Source organism: Ranitomeya imitator, chromosome 2, assembly GCF_032444005.1.
Source record: "Ranitomeya imitator isolate aRanImi1 chromosome 2, aRanImi1.pri, whole genome shotgun sequence".
Taxonomy (NCBI): Eukaryota; Metazoa; Chordata; class Amphibia; order Anura; family Dendrobatidae; genus Ranitomeya; species Ranitomeya imitator.
In genome coordinates this window covers 157,522,007-157,545,898 of record NC_091283.1, presented here as the reverse complement: position 1 = coordinate 157,545,898, position 23,892 = coordinate 157,522,007, and the positions used below count along the sequence as shown (strand labels likewise).

The 23,892-nt window shown below is 44.5% G+C and overlaps 2 protein-coding genes across 2 annotated transcripts in view; one reads left to right on the top strand and one right to left on the bottom strand.

Annotated features, from left to right (window-relative positions):
- GTF3C4 (general transcription factor IIIC subunit 4) overlaps positions 1 to 23,892 on the bottom strand; it is a 121,858-nt gene that overhangs the window by 1,924 nt on the left and 96,042 nt on the right. The window lies entirely within an intron of this gene.
- AK8 (adenylate kinase 8) overlaps positions 1 to 23,892 on the top strand; it is a 93,220-nt gene that overhangs the window by 31,566 nt on the left and 37,762 nt on the right. Inside the window, exons 6-10 of the mRNA XM_069747587.1 lie at positions 16,115 to 16,196; positions 17,379 to 17,450; positions 17,775 to 17,975; positions 19,386 to 19,517; positions 21,613 to 21,702. Coding sequence (XP_069603688.1) covers positions 16,115 to 16,196; positions 17,379 to 17,450; positions 17,775 to 17,975; positions 19,386 to 19,517; positions 21,613 to 21,702 — 577 coding nt within the window. The remainder of the gene's footprint in view (positions 1 to 16,114; positions 16,197 to 17,378; positions 17,451 to 17,774; positions 17,976 to 19,385; positions 19,518 to 21,612; positions 21,703 to 23,892) is intronic.

The window sequence follows — 23,892 nt, the reverse complement described above, 5'->3', positions numbered from 1 at the left end:
TAAAGGAGTCTGTGTCATTATTTCAATTAAAGGATTTTACTCTGGGTGTCTGTGTTTTTTTTTTTTTTATAATATCACTATGGGGTTAGTAATGGGGACGTCATTTAGATTACTCTCCATTTCTAACCTGTGGGATTGATGTCACCTGACAATACAAAGGTGACATCAACCCCAATACTATCACCCCACTTGCAACCACACCACAGCAAGTGGGAAGAGTGAGGCTAAGTGCCAGATTTGGCGCATCTTGTAGATGTGTTGTTTCTTGGAGATAGGAGAGCTGATGTTTTTAGTCTGGGACAGGACCGATGTCCATTGCCCCTTCATAGCCTTTTAATATCAGCCTGCTGCTGTCTGCATAGCCTTTGCTGGTTACTAATTATAGGGGGACCATACATCGAGCTGATAAAGTAGCCTGTGAAGCTCCATGGGTATTACCCCCTTCCAAGGCTGTAAAAATCTGCACCCAGCTGTCCACTTTCACTCTGCTGGTTATGAAAGTTATGTGGGAGCCTACGCCATTTTTTCAGAAAAATAATCTTTTATAAATTAAATACATGTACAGTAAGCTGCACACACACTGTACTAATTGTATATGTCCCTGACATCTTTATATCTATTCTATTCGTATCTATTCTATTTTGTCTGGTGACACTGTAATTTTACTGTATGCAGCAGATGAAATGTCGGATTTTTAAGGACATGGGTGTCTAAAAATCGGATGTCACTCACATTGTCCGAGTGATGTGCAAGTTTTTGGCGAGTCTCATCCGAGATACAAGGACAATCGTGGTGTGCAACGATTCTATATTCTCGGTGTGTGTTTATTTAACTCTTTACTTATAGGTTTAGTAATGAGGGTGTCTGGCTGACACATCTTCATTACTAAACCTAGGGCTTGGTGTCAGCGACAGCTGCTGACACCAACCCCTAATTCCATTACCCTGTTGCGACCACACCAGGTCATCAGGAAGAGCCGGGGTCAAGTGCCAGAATTGGTGCTTCAAATATGAAGCACCATTTCTGGGGCAGCTGAAGGCTGATATTTTTAGCCTAGGATGGGGTAAATGGGCACAAAAAAGAAGGTGAACAAGGAAATTACGCAAAACTTTTTTTTCAAATTTTTTCAAATATCGTTATCTCCAAAACGTATTCATTGCTGTACAAAAATCCATGCAAAAACGTGTGTTATTCCATTGCGTTTTTGCTGTCAACAAATTCTTAGAGATGCAGAAACATTGCACAAACTTCTGCAATCAAATGCTCAATATGCGCACATAGCCCACAGGGAATGATACAAGGTTTTCTAGATATTTTAAAAATATAAATCTGAAAATTGTGACTTGCATTTGTATTCAGCCCCCCTAAATCAAAACTTTGCAGGACCACTTTTCTATGCAACTATTGCTATAAGTCTTTTGGGGTCTGTCGCTACCATCTTTGCGCATCTAGAGGTGCAAATTGCCTCTTTAGACAGGTAGAGAACTCTATAGCGCCACCTGTTGGAAGTAGTGATCCTACACGTCACTATTGACCCTTTAATGAGTTTTGCAATATGTCTTAGGATAAAAGCCAAATCAGAATCTCAGTTTGCAGACATGGTGTTTCAGGCTATTGCCCCTCGTCAGTGCAGAGTATGAGAACTGATGTGGCTAGGTGAGAGGCTCCAGGTTGAGGTCTAAGGGATAACATTTCTCCTTGTGGAGAGTGATATACCAGCTCTGGCATGCCAAGGTAAGGAAGCTTATTCACCGTGCAATGCTCCTCTGGGAAATGTAATATGCAAATTGCCTCTTTAGAGAGGAAGAGAACTTGAACTCCATATCACATCTAGAGGTGACATCTTTGCCCATTCTTCTTTGCACACACGCTCTCGGTCACTGATATTGGATGGAGCCGTCTGTGATCAGCAATTTTCAGGTCGTGCCACAGATTTTCACTGGGATTTTGGTCTGAACTGTGAATGGGCCATTTACACACATGAATATGCTTTACTCTAAACCATCCATTGTAGCTCTGACAGGATGCTTAGGGTCGTCCTGACTCCTGCTGGAAGCTGATCCTATGCCCTAGTCTCATGTGTTTCGCATGATCTAACAGGTTATCCTCCAGGATTGCTCTGCAATTAGCTCCATCCATTTTCCCATCAACTCTGACCAACTTGCCGGTGCCTTCTAAAGAAAAGCCTCCCCAAAGTATGATGCTGCTGCTGCGGCCACCACCATGTGTGATGGTCAGGATGATGTTTTCAGGGTGATGTGCAGTGTTAGTTTTCCACCACACATAGCGTTCTGCGTTAAGCTCAAAAAGTTCTACTTTCATCTCTGCTGCCAGAGCCCCTTCTTCCACATGCTCTCCATGTCCTACTTGGAGCTGAAAAGAGGTGTTTTTTTTCTGGCGAATGCATTTAATACTACTGGGGCTGATTCTGCCTGAACTTCCAATATTGGTGAGGCAGCTACATTTACTTTGTTCATTGTACCCAAAGAAAGGAATACTTACCGTATATACTCGAGTATAAGCCGAGATTTTCAGCCCATTTTTTTTATCTGAAAGTCCCCCTCTCGGCTTATACTCGAGTCATACCCAGGGGTCGGCAGGTGAGGGGGAGCGGGGGCTGCCTAATTATACTCACCTGCTCCTGGCGTGGTCCCTGCAGGTCCCTGGCTTTCCGGCGCCCCAGCTTCTTCCTGTACTGAGAGGTCACATGGTACCGCTCATTACAGTAATGAATATGTGGCTCCACCTCCCATAGAGGTGGAGCCACATATTCATTACTGTAATGAGCGGTAACGGTGACCGCTCAATACAGGAAGAAGCTGCCAGCGCCGGGAAGCAAGGACTGTACCGCTCCAGGAGCAGGTGAGTATAACGGGGAGGGGAGCGCGATATTCACCTGCTCCCCGTTCCATCTCCGCTCCGTCTTCAGAGTCTTCTGCAGTGACGCTCAGGTCAGAGGGCGCGGTGACGTGCTTAGTGCGCGCCCTCTGCCTGAACGTCAGTGCAGAGGACGCTGAAGACGGAGCGGCGCCCGGAGCGGGGAGCAGGTGAATATTAAAGTGCCGGGGGCCTAAGCGACGGAGAGGTATGTGATTTTTTTTTTTATCGCAGCAACAGCAAATGGGGCAAGTGTCTGTGTAGAGCATCTATGGGGCCATAACGTTTGTGCAGCACTGTATGGGGCAAGTGTCTGTATGGGGCCATAATTAACGTTTGTGGAGCATTACGGTATATGGGGCAAGTGTCTGTATGGAGCATCTTATGGGGCCATAATCAAGGTTTGTGCAGCACTATATGGGGCAAATATCTTTATGGAGCATCTTATGGGGCCATAATCAACATTTGTGCAGCATTATATTGGGCAAATGTGTCTATGGAGCATCTTATGGGGCCATTATTAACCTTTATGCAGGATTATATGGGGCATATTTTATTATGGAGCATCTTATGGGGCCATCATAAACTTTATGGAGCATTATATGGGGCTCCTGATTCAATATGGATATTCAAAAACACTTACAGTGCCGGCAAAAAAAATCTTTACATTTGCACAGCAAAAAAAAACTTTACATATAAAATCCACATCATAATTTCACTTTTTAGAAGTGTACACAATGGGGGAGATAATAAAAAACTGTCTAATATTAACCCCTTCATGACCTTGGGATTTTTCGTTTTTCCGTGTTCGTTTTTCACTCCCCTCCTTCCCAGAGCCATAACTTTTTTATTTTTCCGTGAATTTGGCCATGTGAGGGCTTATTTTTTGCGGGACGAGTAGTACTTTTGAACGACATCATTGGTTTTAGCATGTCGTGTACTAGAAAACGGGAAAAAAATTCCAAGTGCGGTGAAATTGCAAAAAAAGTGCAATCCCACACTTGTTTTTTGTTTGGCTTTTTTGCTAGGTTCACTAAATGGTAAAACTGACCTGACATTATGATTCTCCAGGTCAGTACGAGTTCATAGACACCTAACATGACTAGGTTATTTTTTATCTAAGTGGTGAAAAAAAATTCCAAACTTTGCTAAAAAAAAAAAAAAAAAATTGCGCCATTTTCCGATACTCGTAGCGTCTCCATTTTTCGTGATCTGGGGTCGGTTGAGGGCTTATTTTTTGCGTGCCGAGATGGCGTTTTTAATGATAGCATTTTGGTGCAGATACGTTCTTTTGATCGCCCGTTATTGCATTTTAATGCAATGTCGCGGCGACCTAAAAAACGTAATTCTGGCATTTCGAATTTTTTTCTCGCTACGCCGTTTAGCGATCAGGTTAATGCTTTTCTTTAAATTGATAGATCGGGCGATTCTGAGAGCGGCGATACCAAATATGTGTAGATTTGATTTTTTTTTTATTGATTTATTTTGATTGGGGCGAAAGGGGGGTGATTTAAACTTTTATATTTTTTTTATTTTTTTCACATTTTTTTAACTTTTTTTTTTTTTTACTTTTGCCATGCTTCAATAGCCTCCATGGGAGGCTAGAAGCAGGCACAACGCGATCGGCTCTGGTACATAGCAGCGATCTGCTGATAGCTGCTATGTAGCAGAAATGGAGGTGTGCTGTGAGCGCCGACCACAGGGTGGCGCTCACAGCCACTGGTGATCAGTAACCATAGAGGTCTCAAGGACCTCTATGGTTACAATGGAGACGCATCGACGACCCCCGATCATGTGACGGGGGTCGGCGATGACGTCATTTCCGGCCGCCCGGCCGGATGCGGTAGTTAAATGCCGCTGTCTGCGATTGACAGCGGCATTTAACTAGTTAATAGGTGTGGGCAGATCGCGATTCTGCCCGCGCCTATTACGGGCACATGTCAGCTGTTCAAAACAGCTGACATGTCCCGGCTTTGATGCGGGCTCACCGCGGAGCCCTGCATCAAAGCAGGGGATCTGACCTTGGACGTACTATCCCGTCCGAGGTCAGATAGGGGTTAAAGCTGGCTTTATTGCAAATATCAACCAATCAACGCTCAGTTTTCACTTCTCTGGTAAAGCGAAAGCTGCCTTCTGATTGGTTGCTATGTGCAGGTCAGCCGCTTTTGCTATTTGGCAGTCTTGTAAAGATTTTTTTTGCCGGCACTGTAACCTACTGATGTCTCAATTAATTTTACTTTTATTGGTATCTATTTTTACTTTTGACATTTACCGGTAGCTGCTGCATTTCCCACCCTAGGCTTATACTCGAGTCATTAAGTTTTCCCAGTTTTTTGTGGCAAAATTAGGGGGGTCGGCTTATACTCAAGTATACAGGTCCTTCTCAAAAAATTAGCATATAGTGTTAAATTTCATTATTTACCATAATGTAATGATTACAATTAAACTTTCATATATTATAGATTCATTATCCACCAACTGAAATTTGTCAGGTCTTTTATTGTTTTAATACTGATGATTTTGGCATACAACTCCTGATAACCCAAAAAACCTGTCTCAATAAATTAGCATATCAAGAAAAGGTTCTCTAAACGACCTATTACCCTAATCTTCTGAATCAACTAATTAACCCTAAACACATGCAAAAGATACCTGAGGCTTTTATAAACTCCCTGCCTGGTTCATTACTCAAAACCCCCATCATGGGTAAGACTAGCGACCTGACAGATGTCAAGAAGGCCATCATTGACACCCTCAAGCAAGAGGGTAAGACCCAGAAAGAAATTTCTCAACAAATAGGCTGTTCCCAGAGTGCTGTATCAAGGCACCTCAATGGTAAGTCTGTTGGAAGGAAACAATGTGGCAGAAAACGCTGTACAACGAGAAGAGGAGACCGGACCCTGAGGAAGATTGTGGAGAAGGACCGATTCCAGACCTTGGGGAACCTGAGGAAGCAGTGGACTGAGTCTGGTGTGGAAACATCCAGAGCCACCGTGCACAGGCGTGTGCAGGAAATGGGCTACAGGTGCCGCATTCCCCAGGTAAAGCCACTTTTGAACCATAAACAGCGGCAGAGGCACCTGACCTGGGCTACAGAGAAGCAGCACTGGACTGTTGCCAAGTGGTCCCAAGTACTTTTTTCTGATGAAAGCAAATTTTGCATGTCATTCGGAAATCAAGGTGCCAGAGTCTGGAGGAAGACTGGGGAGAAGGAAATACCAAAATGCCTGAAGTCCAGTGTCAAGTACCCACAGTCAGTGATGGTGTGGGGTGCCATGTCAGCTGCTGGTGTTGGTCCACTGTTTCATCAAGGGCAGGGTCAGTGCAGCTAGCTATCAGGAGATTTTGGAGCACTTCATGCTTCCATCGGCTGAAATGCTTTATGGAGATGAAGATTTCATTTTTCAGCACGACCTGGCACCTGCTCACAGTGCCAAAACCACTGGTAAATGGTTTACTGACCATGGTATTACTGTGCTCAATTGGCCTGCCAACTCTCCTGACCTGAACCCCATAGAGAATCTGTGGGATATTGTGAAGAGAAAGTTGAGAGACGCAAGACCCAACACTCTGGATGAGCTTAAGGCCGCTATTGAAGCATCCTGGGCCTTCATAACATCTCAGCAGTGTCACAGGCTGATTGCCTCCATGCCACGCCGCATTGAAGCAGTCATTTCTGCCAAAGGATTCCCGACCAAGTATTGAGTGCATAACTGAACATTATTATTTGTTGGTTTTTTTGTTTGTTATTAAAAAACACTTTTATTTGATTGGATGGGTGAAATATGCTAATTTATTGAGACAGGTTTTTTGGGTTATCAGGAGTTGTATGCCAAAATCATCAGTATTAAAACAATAAAAGACCTGACAAATTTCAGTTGGTGGATAATGAATCTATAATATATGAAAGTTTAATTGTAATCATTACATTATGGTAAATAATGAAATTTAACACTATATGCTAATTTTTTGAGAAGGACCTGTATATGGTATGTTATGCATTTGTATCGAGGGAAGGGGTTGTTTTAGTTTTGGAACTATAAAGTTCATGATGGTCATTAAATTTTATGCTGTTTTGATATAAAATCCCTGTGCATGTGCGTATCCGAGCAGCTACCAGAGAGCTGAAACCCTACAAGAGATACATAATAGGATATTGTCTGCAGCCACCACTAGGGGGAGCTCCCTGTATACAGAGATACATGATAAGATTCTGTCTGCAGCCACCACTAGGGGGAGCTCCCTGTATACAGAGATATATGATAAGATTATGTCTGCAGCCACCACTAGGGGGAGCTCCCTGTACACAGAGATACATGATAAGATCCTGTCTGCAGCCACCACTAGGGGGAGCTCCCTGTATACAGAGATACATGATAAGATTATGTCTGCAGCCACCACTAGGGGGAGCTCCCTGTATACAGAGATACATGATAAGATTATGTCTGCAGCCACCACTAGGTGAAGCTCCCTGTATACAGAGATACATGATAAGATTCTGTCTGCAGCCACCACAGGGAGAGCTCCCTGTATACAGAGATACATGATAAGATTCTGTCTGCAGCCACCACTAGGGGGAGCTCCCTGTATACAGAGATACATGATAAGATTCTGCCTGCAGCCACCAGTAGGGGGAGCTCCCTGTATACAGAGATACCTGATAAGATCCTGTCTGCAGCCACCACAGGGAGAGCTCCCTGTATACAGAAATACATAAGATAAGATTCTGCCTGCAGCCACCACTAGGGGGAGCTCCCTGTATACAGAGATACATGATAAGATTCTGCCTGCAGCCACCACTAGGGGGAGCTCCCTGTATACAGAGATACATGATAAGATTCTGCCTGCAGCCACCACTAGGGGGAGCTCCCTGTATACAGAGATACATGATAAGATTCTGCCTGCATCCACCACTAGGGGGAGCTCCCTGTATACAGAGATACATGATAAGATTCTGCCTGCAGCCACCACTAGGGGGAGCTCCCTGTATACAGAGATACATGATAAGATTCTGCCTGCAGCCACCACTAGGGGGAGCTCCCTGTATACAGAGATACATGATAAGATTCTGCCTGCAGCCACCACTAGGGGGAGCTCCCTGTATACAGAGATACTGTTACGGATCTGCAACACAGGACTAAGGTAGAAGGGGGAAAACTGACTCTGCACTATGACTTGTCTGAAACCCTACGATGGTGTGGGCGACCCATTCCTTGAGAATAGACCCACCGACGATCCTAGGTTAATCTCAAGCGAAGACCTATAGATAAGGGGAAGGGGTTCCCTAAAAGAACTTAGGACTGGGTACAAAAACGGGTCATGTCCTAATAGAAAACACAGAGAAGGCTGCAGAAACCAATAGAAAACAGAAACTAAGGCTAGCAGAACCAGAGGTACCAGCACTGCACAAATAAACACACACAGAAGACAAAGTAAAGCACCAAGCTAGAGCTCAAGCAGATAAACACTGTTGTCTAGCAAGGACTGGGAGGCAGGTGCTGGTTAATAAAGAGTGAAGTAAACACCTGACCCAAGACAAACCCAGCACCAGAGGAAAAAGACCAGCAGCCAGAACTCCACAAGAAAATGGCCTATAATCACAAACTAAACAGATTCTAGCTGATACAAGATAAGATTCTGTCTGCAGCCACCACTAGGGGGAGCACCCTGTATACAAAGATACGTGATAAGATTCTGTCTGCAGCCACCACTAGAGGGAGCTCCCTGTATACAAAGATACGTGATAAGATTCTGTCTACAGCCACCACTAGAGGGAGCTCCCTGTATACAAAGATACATAAGATTCTGCCTGCAGCCACCACTAGGGGGAGCTCACTGTATACAGAGATACATGATAAGATCCTGTCTGCAGCCACCACTAGGGGGAGCTCCCTGTATACAGAGATACGTGATAAGATCCTGTCTGTAGCCACCACTAGAGGGAGCTCCCTGTATACAGAGATACCTGATAAGATTCTATCTGCAGCCACCACTAGGGGGAGCTCCCTGTATACAGAGATACGTGATAAGATCCTGTCTGCAGCTACCACTAGAGGGAGCTCCCTGTATACAGAGATATGTGATAAGATCCTGTCTGTAGCCACCACTAGAGGGAGCTCCCTGTATACAGAGATACATGATAAGATCCTGTCTACAGCCACCACTAGGGGGAGCTCCCTGTATACAGAGATACATTATAAGATTCTGCCTGCAGCCACCACTAGGGGGAGCTCCCTGTATACAGAGATACCTGATAAGATTCTATCTGCAGCCACCACTAGGGGGAGCTCCCTGTATACAGAGATACATGCTAAGATCCTGTCTGCAGCCACCACTAGGGGGAGCTCCCTGTATACAGAGATACATGCTAAGATCCTGTCTGCAGCCACCACTAGGGGGAGCTCCCTGTATACAGAGATACATGATAAGATTCTGCCTGCAGCCACCACTAGAGGGAGCTCCCTGTATACAGAGATACCTGATAAGATCCTGTCTGCAGCCATCACTAGGGGGAGCTCCCTGTATACAGAGATACATGATAAGATTCTGCCTGCAGCCACCACTAGGGGGAGCTCCCTGTATGAAGAGATACATGATAAGTACTTCTAATGTAAAATAAATAATCTTTAATTTTATATAGCGCTAACATATTCCGCAGCGCTTTACAGTTTTGCACACATTATCATCACTGTCCCCGTTGGGGCTCACAATCTAAATTCCCTATCAGTATGTCTTTGGAGTGTGGGAGGAATATGGAGAACCCGGAGGAAACCCACGCAAACACGGGGAGAACATACAAACTCCTTGCAGATGTTGTCCAAGGTGGGATTAGAACCTAGGACCCCAGCGCTGCCGTGCTAACCACTGAGCCACCGTGCTGCCCTGTATAAACTAGATATCATCCAGACAGTTCTTCAGGAACTAAATAATACCCATTCACTGACCGCAAGTAGAGATTTTGAAAATGATGAGACACTAACAAAGTCGCTAAGTTTTATCCGCAGAAGTGTCACAAGAATGGCGTTCCCCTTTAGTCTCAGGTGACACGCTCTGCCCCTCCAGCTCTGCGGTAGCTTCAGTGCATGATGAGTGGCGGTCTCGCTGCCTCTCATATCTCCCCCCGTTTTATTTTCAGTCGCCATAGTCACTTTTTTCCCGACCGTTTCTTCCTGTTTCCTTTATGCCGCAGTGATTGGGGCAGGGAAGCGTTGCTCCTATTTCCATACACTTTGTGCTTATATGCGTCTGTCGGATGGTTGGAGGGAAGGTGTATGGGGATGATGGGGGCCACAGCGTGTTTTGCTGGTGCTGACAGTGAGGGCAGAATTACTCTTCCGTTTTCCTGACACTCCCAGGTTTAAAGATGTCAAGCGCAGCCTCGGAGGAGAATGCATTGTATTGATCAAGAGGTCTGCGGAGACCGCCCGCCGAGCCTTAAATCTCTACGAAATGTGCCGAGGTGCGCACAAGCACCGCCGTCAGGTATCATGGCACCAGGCGAAAACAAGAAACATATCGCAGCCATTGGCAGATCCGATGACTAGTCTGTCTACAGGGGCTCGTACAGACCCCGCATGCCCGTCCGGAGCACTGGGCTGTACGGCTCCGCTAAGAATAAACCTGGCTATAGGTGGATGATGGGAGTTATTGCCATTGCCTTGTCACCGCTTGATGGATCTTCATTACCAGCGGACATGACTTACGGCGAGTGTTAACCATTAAGTGACCCCTGGAGAGGTCTGAGGAGCAGTTTAAAAAGTTTTGCCAAAAAGTTTTATTACTGAAAAGGGAACTCCGCTTCTATAGATATTTCCTGTCCTGGACTCTCTACCTGTTCATCGTTAACCCCGTGATGTAACCACTTTAGTCTTAAAGGGACCTTCCGAGTTTAATAAACTGTCCCATAACTTCCACATGTAGGAGCTGTAAGCATCATTCATGGGGGCGTCCAGGGAAGTGACAGTCTGGGGTAATCTATGAAACCCGACGTATGCTTTTATGACAAATCAGCGTCCGTCTGTCGCACGATCTGGCAGGGAAGACGGCAAAATCGTTCTGCTGTTTTTACTCCATTTTGAAGCCGTGCCGTAATTATATATATATATATATATATATATATATATAACATACTTACCTATGTTTTGAGGCCGCATCTCGTGCACTTTATTCCAGATGGGATGACGATATGTTTTTAACCTCTTGATGAGAAGTTATTATAACGCCATTCACTGACAGTTTGCAGAGATCTTGAAAATGGTGAAAAATCTGGAATGAACTTTACAAACTTTTTGAAACAGATTCCGGCCTCCTGAGGTTATTGCGTCCGACAGACGACTTAGAAGACAGCGCGGCGCGGTTGCCAGCATAAGATTATGCCACGCTCATTCCCGCCGGCACATAAGGCAGTCTGTTTGTGAGTCAGGTTGTGGCGTTTCAGTGTTCCGGCGCAGTTCCCCAGCCGCCGGTAACCTGCGACTGTCCATACATATATATTTATAAGGCTGGATTTCATCTTATGTGTGACATCTGCTCGCAGCGCGTCCCTCCTGTGATCGCCGGCTCGCTGCAGCTGTTGAGACCTCCAGCTTGGAGTTGAGGGCGCCCCCAGCATACGGTTTTTTGATGTGGGATGAAACAGAACCAAACCACTGGGGGTCTGGAGCCAGCGCCAGCAAGAGGAACGAAGCACATCAGAATATCAATTAACCTGTAGTGAACAAAGCGCGGCGGCGCGGCGGTGGAGGAGACGCTGCGCTGTGATGTGTCAAGACGCCACATAATATATTCTAATTAAAGGATTGATTGATTTTTTTTTCTCTTTATTTACGACCGTGCGCACCCCCAGACCCCGGGAAATATCTAAAATATACACAAAATAATCACCGCCATCACGGTGCCGTTTAATATGCATGAAGCCTCAGGTTGTGATTCCTGAAAGCAAATTGCAGAGAGGTTTCTCCATAATTGTTGTAGTACAAACACCTCGTGGCTCGGAGTATAGCGGAGACCTGCGGTGGTTGTGGGGGGGTTATTTGTGCTTCTAACTGGAAAAGTTTAGCTCCGTCTTCCTCTGTAAGTATTCATCGCTTGCATTCATTTTATTCCCCCCAACCCATAGATTTCTACTGGTGGAGGAAAGGAAATCACAACTTTCAGCATGTCTGATGTTCTCCGATCCTGACAGTCTGGAAACAGCAAGCTGGCGGACAATCAACATAGTTGATGTAATGTACAGTCAAAACCAGAAGTTTACATACATTATATGAAAAGACACATCTGCTTGTTTTTCTCAATATCTGACATGAAATCAGAATAAACTTTCCCCGTTTTAGGTCATGTAGGATTACCATAATTATTAATATTTGCCAAATGCCAGAATAATGAGAGAGAGAGAAGGTTGTAAGGCATTTTTATTACTTACTGCAAAGTCAGAAGTTGATATACATTTCATTAGGATTTGGTACCATTGCCCTTAAGCTGAATGACTTGGGTCAGACGTTTGGGATCTCCTTCCACAAGCTTCTCACAATAGTTGGTCGGAATTTGGGCCCTTTCCGCCTGACAAAACTGGTGTAACTGATCCAGGTTTGTAGGTCGCCTTTGCTCGCAGTGGCCTTTTCAGCTTTGCCCATAAAATGTCAATAGGATTGAGGTAAGGGTTTTGTGATGGCCACTCCAAAACATTGACATTGGTATCGTTAAGCCACTTTGTTACCATTTTGTCAGTATGCTTCGGGTCATTGTCCATTTGGAAGACTCATTTCCGCCCAAGCTTAATCTTCCTGGCTGATGTCTTGAGATGTTGCTTCAGTATTGCCACATCATCTTCTTTTCTCATGATGCCATCTACTTTGTGAAGTGCAACAGTCACTCCTGCAGCAAAACAACCCCACAACATGCTGCTGCCACCCCCATGTTTCACAGTTGGGATGGTGTTCTTAGGATTCCAAGCTTCTCTCTTTTTCCTCCAAACAAAACGATGGTCATTATGCCCAAAATTTTTAGTTTCATCAGACCACACAGGACATGTCTCCAAAATGAAGATCTTTGTTCCTGTGTGCATTTCCAAACTTTAATGTGTCTTTTTTATGTTTCTTTTGGAGTAATGGCTTCTTCCTGGCAGAATGGATATTGACACAATCTCACCAGCTTCTGCCATCATCTTCACAAGGTATTTTGCTTTTGTCCTTGGGTTGATATGCACATGTCAGACTAAAGCACGTTCATCTCTGTGACACAGAACCCTTCTCCTTCCTGAGCTGTATTATGGCTGGACATTCCCATCTTGTTTGTACTTGCATATAATTGTTTGTACAGATGAGCGAGGCACCCTCAGGTATCTTGGAATTGTACCCAAGGATGAGCCAGACTTGTGCGAGTCCACAATTCTCTTCCTAATATCTTGGCTGATTTCTTGAGACTTTCCCATGATGCTACACAAAGAAGCAGTATGTTTCAGGTGTGTATTAAAAAACATCCACAGGTGTGTCTCTGTGTTTCCAAATTAACCTATCAATACATGACATCATCATATGGGCAGTTCAGAATTGTTTAAAGGCATAGTAATCTTAGTGTATGTCAACTTTTGACTTTGCAGTAATTAATAAAAATGTCTTAAAACATTATCTCTCTCGTTATTTTGGCATTTGGCAAATATTGGTAATTGTGGAAATCCAAATTGACCTAAAATGGGGAAAGTCTATTCTGATTTCATGTCGGATATTGAGAAAAATATGCAGATGTGTCTTTTTATATAGTGTATGTAAACTCCTGGTTTCAACTGTATGTACACAGTGACTGCAGAATAGTGAGTGCAGCTCTGGTGTATAATACAGGATGTAACTCAGGATCAGTAATGTAATGTATGTACACAGTGACTGCAGAATAGTGAGTGCAGCTCTGGTGTATAATACATGATGTAACTCCGGATCAGTACAGGATCAGTAATGTAATGTATGTACACAGTGACTGCACCAGAAGAATAGTGAGTGCAGCTCTGGAGTATAATACAGGATGTAACTCAGGATAAGTAATGTAATGTATGTACACAGTGACTGCACCAGCAGAATAGTGAGTGCAGCTCTGGGGTAATACAGGATGTAACTCAGGATCAGTAATGTAATGTATGTACACAGTGACTGCACCAGCAGAATACTGAGTGCAGCTCTGGAGTATAATACAGGATATAACTCAGGATCAGTAATGTAATGTATGTACACAGTGACTGCACCAGCAGAATAGTGAATGCAGCTCTGGAGTATAATACAGGATGTAACTCAGGATCAGTACAGGATAAATAATGCAATGTATGTACACAGTGACTGCACCGGCAGAATAGTGAGTGCAGCTCTGTAGTATAATACAGGATGTAACTCAGGATCAGTAATGTAATGTATGTTCACAGTGACTGCACCAGCAGAATAGTGAGAGCAGCTCTGGAGTATAATACAGGATGTAACTCAGGATCAGTACAGGATCAGTAATGTAATGTATGTACACAGTGACTGCACCAGCAAAATAGTGAGCACAGCTCTGGAGTATAATACAGGACGTAACTCAGGATCAGTAATGTAATGTATGTACACAGTGACTGCACCAGCAGAATAGTGAGCACAGCTCTGGAGTATAATACAGGATGTAACTCAGGATCAGTAATGTAATGTATGTTCACAGTGACTGCACCAGCAGAATAGTGAGCGCAGCTCTGGAGTATAATACAGGATGTAACTCAGGATCAGTACATGATCAGTAATGTAATGTATGTACACAGTGACTGCACCAGCAGAATAGTGAGTGCAGCTCTGGGGTATAATGCAGGATGTAACTCAGGATCAGTACAGGATCAGTAATGTAATGTATGTACACAGTGACTGCACCAGCAGAATAGTGAGTGCAGCTCTGGGGTATAATACAGGATGTAACTCAGGATCAGTAATGTAATGCATGTACACAGTGACTGCACCAGCAGAATAGTGAGTGCAGCTCTGGAGTATAATACAGGATGTAACTCAGGATCAGTACAGGATCAGTAATGTAATGTGTGTACACAGTGACTGCACCAGCAGAATAGTGAGTGCAGCTCTGGGGTATAATGCAGGATGTAACTCAGGATCAGTACAGGATCAGTAATGTAATGTATGTACACAGTGACTGCACCAGCAGAATAGTGAGTGCAGCTCTGGGGTATAATACAGGATGTAACTCAGGATCAGTAATGTAATGCATGTACACAGTGACTGCACCAGCAGAATAGTGAGTGCAGCTCTGAAGTATAATACAGGATGTAACTCAGGATCAGTACAGGATCAGTAATGTAATGTATGTACACAGTGACTGCACCAGCAGAATAGTGAGTGCAGCTCTGGAGTATAATACAGGATGTAACTCAGGATCAGTACAGGATCAGTAATGTAATGTATGTACAAAGTGACTGCACCAGCAGAATAGTGAGTGCAGCTCTGGGGTATAATGCAGGATGTAACTCAGGATCAGTACAGGATCAGTAATGTAATGTATGTACACAGTGACTGCACCAGCAGAATAGTGAGTGCAGCTCTGGGGTATAATACAGGATGTAACTCAGGATCAGTAATGTAATGCATGTACACAGTGACTGCACCAGCAGAATAGTGAGTGCAGCTCTGGAGTATAATACAGGATGTAACTCAGGATCAGTACAGGATCAGTAATGTAATGTATGTACACAGTGACTGCACCAGCAGAATAGTGAGTGCAGCTCTGGGGTATAATACAGGATGTAACTCAGGATCAGTACAGGATCAGTAATGTAATGTATGTACACAGTGACTGCACCAGCAGAATAGTGAGTGCAGCTCTGGGGTATAATACAGGATGTAACTCAGGATCAGTAATGTAATGCATGTACACAGTGACTGCACCAGCAGAATAGTGAGTGCAGCTCTGGAGTATAATACAGGATGTAACTCAGGATCAGTACAGGATCAGTAATGTAATGTACGTACACAGTGACTGCACCAGCAGAATAGTGAGTGCAGCTCTGGGGTATAATACAGGATGTAACTCAGGATCAGTAATGTAATGCATGTACACAGTGACTGCACCAGCAGAATAGTGATTTCAGACTTAGTCCAGGAGCGGCGTATCTTCATGTTTCTACATCTGACTTCTTTATTGTTCAGTATGGGGTTTGTTCCTAGACATAAGTCTTGTTGTTAGTTTTGCCTTTGGTCTCTGACTCTTGTGCTTCTGCTTTCAGGGTTGGGTCATGGAAGGATTTCCCCGGACTAGAGAACAGGGATTACTTCTACAAATGAATGGAACGTCTCCAGATCACATTGGTGAGTCCGGCATTGGAACAGGAACAAAAAGGGGCTCCCCCACTGGAGGACCCGACATGTCCACTCATTACTAGACTTCCTATTGATCTTACCAGTAATTATGTAATGACATACAACCTAAAAATGTTCAATACAATATAAAAAATATGTAGAATTGAGAGTCCTCAGTGGTTGATACTTTTGAACGGCTAACTGAAAATATGGTAACAAACTGCAAGCTTTCGAGACTACTCAGGTCCCTTCATCAGGCATAGAATACATGGTACAAAGACATATATCTTTCCGGTTTCAATATAAGATTTTGATCCAAAGATCCAGTTCTTTTTCTGTTTATCATAATTGTTTTTCAACCAAAATGTCCTTGAAATTTCTTGACCGTCAATAAGTAATTGATGGATTTTTTGGAAAGTATTTTGTAAGTGTATGATCCATTTGTAAGATGTCCCAAGGTTTCTTTAGAGCTTTCCTCACCTCTTGATTTCTTGAGTTGTACGATGATCTAAATCTCACTGTTTTGGAATCCCTTTTACTGTATGGTTGATGTAATAGATCAGATCTGGAACACTTGGCTCTCCGATAACTTCTTTGAATAACTTTATTATGTCCTCTATTCGAGAATCATTCTCTTAAGTTGTTGGATTGCTTTTCAAAGTCCATGACCCTAGAGCAGATTCTCCTGATTCGCAGGATCTGACCCACGGGTACGCCATTTACAGGGTTTTTTTGGATGTCATAAAGCATTCAGTGTTTGGTTTTCTATATACATCTGTTTGAATGCATCCTAATTCATCTACATTAAGAAGAATAGCCAAATCCGTATCTGATCTTCCTGATTTACAGGCGAAGTTGATCTCATTGACATCTGGAGTGTACATAAATGTCTGCAGTTCTTCGGTCGATCCCTGCCATAAGAATAACACATCATCAATGTAACAACACCAAAGTGAGAGATTCTCATTTTAGGGTGTTGGATCAGACAACAAAATATTCCTCTCACTCAGCCCCAGGAGGCGCTGCACTAAAAAAAATCTCTTGCTGCGGGGTTCACCTTTTCTGCCTCATGAGATCAGCTCATGTTTGAGCACCCTTCTATCAATATGGGACTATCTGAGGTGGGCCCCTGTCAGATTATTTATGTCTATGGGCTTCTAAACCATGCGTCTCATCTGTCCTTCTCTGCAGTGGTCCTGGACGCTCCGGATATTGTCCTGATCGAGAGGAACATGGGGAAGAGGATTGACCCCAGCACTGGAGGTAGGCACCATGGTTTCTAGATATTTTACATGTTGACATACATCTGCCAGTTGCAGTCCGATCTGCAACAGATCGGACTACAAGTCTCATCATGTCCTGTGCTGGGTGGCATTCTGACTATAGAGGGCACTGTGTGAGAAGAGCCCTCTTCACCCTCCATTGCTTGATGTCTTTGGATTGACTCTTCCCCCTTTGGAAACCTTAGGGTGCCCATCGAGGGAGTCTATAAGAATAGGCAGAGACGCTGATTATGTTACAGACCGATGCCCGTCAGTGAAGGACATGCAATCTCACCCATCTATGTCCGTTTTTATCTTTTTGCAGAGATCTACCACACCACATTTGATTGGCCCGAAGACCCCGAAGTGCAAAGCAATTTGGTGGAGCCGGCGGGAATCTCGGAACATGAGACTGGAAAGAGGCTGCTGGAATATCAGCGCAACATGCCGGGAATTCTGCGAGCGTTCCCCAAAATATACAAGAAGATCAATGCCGATCAGCCGTGCATGGACGTCTTCTCACAGGGTAAGGGCTGTGCACGGCGTTTGCTGCCATGCTTGTACACTTGGGGGTGTATGGCCGACAGTGGCAACGACGGCCAACCACCACAGGCACCCACTGCAATAAAGCCTGATACATTTTATGTGGGAATCCTCTGTGTAGGAAAGTGCAGTCTGCTGTGCTTTCCTATGCACTATTAAGAAGATGCCCCCTTTTTAGAAAATCCTTGTTATAAAAAACAAACCTGCTTATGTCACCCTCCCCTGGTCCAGCGCTGATTCTCCACTTCTGCTCCTGGTGTCTAGAACTGTCTGCAGCGCTGATGTCAACGTGTCAGCACCGTAGCCAATATCAGGCACTGGGAGCAGCGGGAAAGAGATAGCACTGGACCCGGGGAGGGTGAGTAAAATGTGTTGGTTGTTTTTTTTTTTTGTTTTTTTTTACTATAACAAACTGGTCCCAGGGAATAGGATTTACTGAAAGGCGACAACCCCTTTAAATAAATGTTACATGGCTATGTACAGGTCAGACTGAGGCTAAAAGGACACTAACTGGAAAATACGGACCTGCTGCAGCAGCCATACTGGAAGATTGCACAACCGCTGCGGTCATGTCATGCTGCGCCCCCTGCTGGCAGCAGCCCTATTAGACATTAGCCGCAGAGGACTTGGTAAGAACAGCTGTGAGGCCAGAGGTCCTAGATGCCGTCTCGCACCACCATCTTGCACTCTTAATTGTATCCTTCGTTCTTTCTTGACCCCTCATCATAAATTTGTGTCGTACACAGAGCCCCCCTAGCCCCAAGAATGAATATGGATGCCTACCCCTTCTTAATTAATTTCCAAATTGCTTAATTGCATCTAAAAGTTGATATCATCTTTCATTAAGAATTCATGGAGAAATCAGTAAATAAAGATGTGGGCGCCTGAATATTAATTACTATTAATTAATAATGGAGGCAAATAAATTAGGGATGGGGAAAGCAGGGAAAATAAAGGCGAGTGCGTCTTCTTGGAAATCCTCAGTAGATGTTTCCCGGGGCATCGCAAGCTTCACAGTCCTTCTTTATTCTAGTTAATTAGCTGAGCAGATCATCTGGGGGATTATTACTCCTAATTAACTTACAGTTATTTACCGAAAATTAGCCCCATTTGTAAGCAGCACTTACTGCCTGCACTCGATCCAAGGAAGAAACAGGCGGCGGTGGCGGGATACGATGGGGGTCTGATCCAAGTTACCTTTAGTGACAATTCTGCTGCCCTGATTCCTTATCATAGGGGGAAGCAGCAGCACCTTCATCCATAGTTGTATCTGGCATTGGAGCCTTTCCATTGTCCAGCGACCTGCTGCACCCCAGCTGTTAAGAAACTACAACCCCCAGCATGGTGTCAGCCACCAGGGGATTTACTAACGAGCTTGTGTTTCCGTCCACAGTTCTTACATTTGTATTGAGCAAGCCACGGTCTCTGGCCCCTTACACACCACGTATACTGCTGTACGGACCCCCAGGCAGCGGAAGGAGCCTCCAAGCAGCGTTGTTGGCACAGAAATACGACATCGTGAATGGTAAGTCTTGCGTTATGAGTTTCTGGCTTTTATTTCCAGAAATGGTGCCACTCCTGTGCAATGGCAGTGTCTGGTATTGCAGGACAGCAATCGTTTTCCTGCACAGCAGATTCTGCTTCTATATATGAGCACAGACATGATCCGCTATCATCTGTGCAGTGGGGCCAGGGTTGTGCAATCACACTATATCCTACTACGCCGGCGCCATTACTGGATATGGGAGCCCCGGAGATTGGACGCTTTCCTATAGATACACTGCCTTGCGAAAGTATTCGGCCCCCTTAAACTTTTCAACCTTTTTCCACATATCATGCTTCAAACATAAAGATACCAAATGTACATTTTTGGTGAAGAATCAACAAGTGGAACACAATTGAAGTTGAACGAAATTTATTGGTTATTTTACATTTTTGTGGAAATTCAAAAACTGAAAAGTGGGGCGTGCAATATTATTCGGCCCCTTTAACTTAATACTTTGTTGCGCCACCTTTTGCTGCAATAACAGCTGCAAGTTGCTTGGGGAATGTCTCTATTAGTTTTGTACATCGAGAGACTGAAATTCTTGCCCATTCTTCCTTGGCAAACAGCACGAGCTCAGTGAGGTTTGATGGAGATCGTTTGTGAACAGCAGTTTTCAGCTCTTTCCACAGATTCTCGATTGGATTGAGGTCTGGACTTTGACTTGGCCATTCTAACACCTGGATACGTTTATTTGTGAACCATTCCATTGTAGATTTTGCTTTATATTTGGGATCATTGTCTTGTTGGAAGACAAATCTCCATCCCAGTCTCAGGTCTTTTGCAGACTCCAACAGGACAAGAATGGTCCTGTATTTGGCTCCATCCATCTTCCCATCAATTTGACCATCTTCCCTGTCCCTGCTGAAGAAAAGCAGGCCCAAACCAAGATGCTGCCACCACCATGTTTGACAGTGGGGATGGTGTGTTCAGGGTGATGAGCTGTGTTGCCTTTACGCCAAACATATCGTTTGACATTGTTGCCAAAAAGTTCGATTTTGGTTTCATCTGACCAGAGCACCTTCTTCCACATGTTTGGTGTGTCTCCCAGGTGGCTTGTTGCAAACTTTAAACAATACTTTTTATGGATACAGCTTTCTTCTTCCCACTCTTCCATAAAGGCCAGATTTGTGCAGTGTACGACTGATTGTTGTCCTATGGACAGAGTGTCCCACCTCAGCTGTAGATCTCTGCAGTTCATCCAGAGTGATCATGGGCCTCTTGGCTGCATCTCTGATCAGTCTTCTCTTGTTTGAGATGAAAGTTTAGAGGGACGGCTGGGTCTTTGTAGATTTGCAGTGGTATAATACTGCTTCCATTTCAATATGATCGCTTGCACAGTGCTCCTTGGGATGTTTAATGTTTTGGAAATCATTTTGTATCCAAATGCGGCTTTAAACTTCTCCACAACAGTATCACGTATCTGACTGTTGTGTTCCTTGGTCTTCATGATGCTCTCTGTGCTTCAAACAGAACCCAGAGATTATCACAGAGCAGGTGCATTTATACGGAGACTTCATTACACACAGGTGGATTATATGTAACATCATTAGGCATTTAGGAGAACAATAGATCATTCAGAGATCCACAATGAACTTCTGGAGTGAGTTTGCTGCACTGAAAGTAAAGGGACCGAATAATATTGCACGCCCCACTTTTCAGTTTTTGAATTTCCACAAAAATTTAAAATAACCAATAAATTCTTCAACTTCACAATTGTGTTCCACTTGTTGTTGATTCTTCACCAAAAATTTTCATTTGGTATCTTTATATTTGAAGCATGATATGTGGGAAAAGGTTCAAGGGGACCGAATACTTTACAAGGCACTGTATATACAGACCGCTCCTGGTCCACGCTGATATTCTGCTGTAATACGGAAACGATTATTACGCACCCCCCGGCACGATGCCTGGAGGTGCACACACTCAGACATTACATACAGCTACCCTTTATTATGTCCACAGTCAGTTTTACTCTCAGGAGCACTGGGGTCTGACCAACACCCACCAACCCCCCAGAAATATTTCTGTGTCCTAGACACAGGCATCCTTACCTGTCATTTCTCTGCATTAACAGTTTCCTGTGGTCAGGTCCTGAAGGAAGCTATGGCTGACCAGACGAAAATCGGACTGCTCATTGAACCGTACATCGAGAATGAACAGCAAGGTTTGTATGCGGCGAATACACTGGTGGGGTCACTTTATTACCCACGCCACAAGGATTGTGAAGCTTGCACCTCTGGCACCTGCAGATACAAATGAGTGGACATGTGGAAATCCAACATGTCCAGTCTTCATTGCCCTCAGTCAGTGGAGGATCAGATTCACTTTAGATGGTTAACGGATCTCACCCACATCATCTGGTTCGGATGATTAAAGTTGGTCATACACGTCCTGCCTACCTCTCCACACATGTACGCTCAGTTTGGCTAAGCATGTATGTCTTACAATTGGGGAAAGGGTAGGAAGCTGCGGCCAGACACCTTTGGTGGTGGCGTATCACCTTTAAGAGCACAAGATTGGGCATGTTGTAATTCAGCATGTGCAATCCTTCCTTCCCCTATATCTTCTACCAGGAGAGTCAGCGTTTCCCCTTACATGTTACAGTCAGCCAGTCCTGCTGGAATGTAAGCGGAGCTCGGACAACTTTTCTCTTATATACAGTATATAGGCACCTTTACATCTGATGTGTACGGGCACCTTCCTTTACATCTGATGTGTACGGGCACCTTCCTTTACATCTGATGTGTACGGGCACCTTCCTTTACATCTGATGTGTACGGGGACCTTCCTTTACATCTGATGTGCACGGCACCTTCCTTTACATCTGATGTGCACGGCACCTTCCTTTACATCTGATGTGTACTGGCACCTTCCTTTACATCTGATGTGTACGGGGACCTTCCTTTACATCTGATGTGCACGGCACCTTCCTTTACATCTGATGTGTACGGGGACCTTCCTTTACATCTGATGTGCACGGCACCTTCCTTTACATCTGATGTGTACGGGCACCTTCCTTTACATCTGATGTGCACGGCACCTTCCTTTACATCTGATGTGTACTGGCACCTTCCTTTACATCTGATGTGTACGGCGCCTTCTTTTACATCTGATGTGTACGGGCACCTTCTTTACATCTGATGTGTACGGGCACCTTCCTTTACATCTGATGTGTACGGGCACCTTCCTTTACATCTGATGTGTACGGGCACCTTCCTTTACATCTGATGTGTACGGGGACCTTCCTTTACATCTGATGTGCACGGCACCTTCCTTTACATCTGATGTGCACGGCACCTTCCTTTACATCTGATGTGTACTGGCACCTTCCTTTACATCTGATGTGTACGGGGACCTTCCTTTACATCTGATGTGCACGGCACCTTCCTTTACATCTGATGTGTACGGGGACCTTCCTTTACATCTGATGTGCACGGCACCTTCCTTTACATCTGATGTGTACGGGCACCTTCCTTTACATCTGATGTGCACGGCACCTTCCTTTACATCTGATGTGTACTGGCACCTTCCTTTACATCTGATGTGTACGGCGCCTTCTTTTACATCTGATGTGTACGGGCACCTTCTTTACATCTGATGTGTACGGGCACCTTCCTTTACATCTGATGTGTACGGGCACCTTCCTTTACATCTGATGTGTACGGGCACCTTCCTTTACATCTGATGTGTACGGAACCTTCCTTTACATCTGATGTGTGATGGCACCTTCCTTTATATCTGATGTGTACGGGCACCTTCCTTTACATCTGATGTGTACGGGCACATTCCTTTACATCTGATGTGTACGGGGACCTTCCTTTACATCTGATGTGTACGGGCACCTTCCTTTACATCTGATGTGTACGGGCGCCTTCTTTACATCTGATGTGTACGGGCACCTTCCTTTACATCTGATGTGTACGGAACCTTCCTGTACATCTGATGTGTATGGGCACCTTCCTTTACATCTGATGTGTATGGGCAACTTCCTTTACATCTGATGTGTACGGCACCTTCCTTTACATCTGATGTGTACGGGCACCTTCTTTACATCTGATGTGTACGGGCATCTTCCTTTACATCTGATGTGTACGGACACCTTCCTTTACATCTGATGTGTATGGGCACCTTCCTTTACATCTGGTGAGAACGGGCACCTTCTTTGCATCTACTGTTTATGGACACCTTTATATCTGATGGGCACCTCTACTTACCCCATTGGCTGCCAAAAAGGGGTAAGGGAACGTGGACTGCAGACTGTGCACTCGGTAATCAGGAAGTCTCTGCAGAAAATTCTCTTTTTTCTGGATTTTCCTCTTTGCAGCGTTCGCTCGTGTTTTCCTTCCTAACCCGC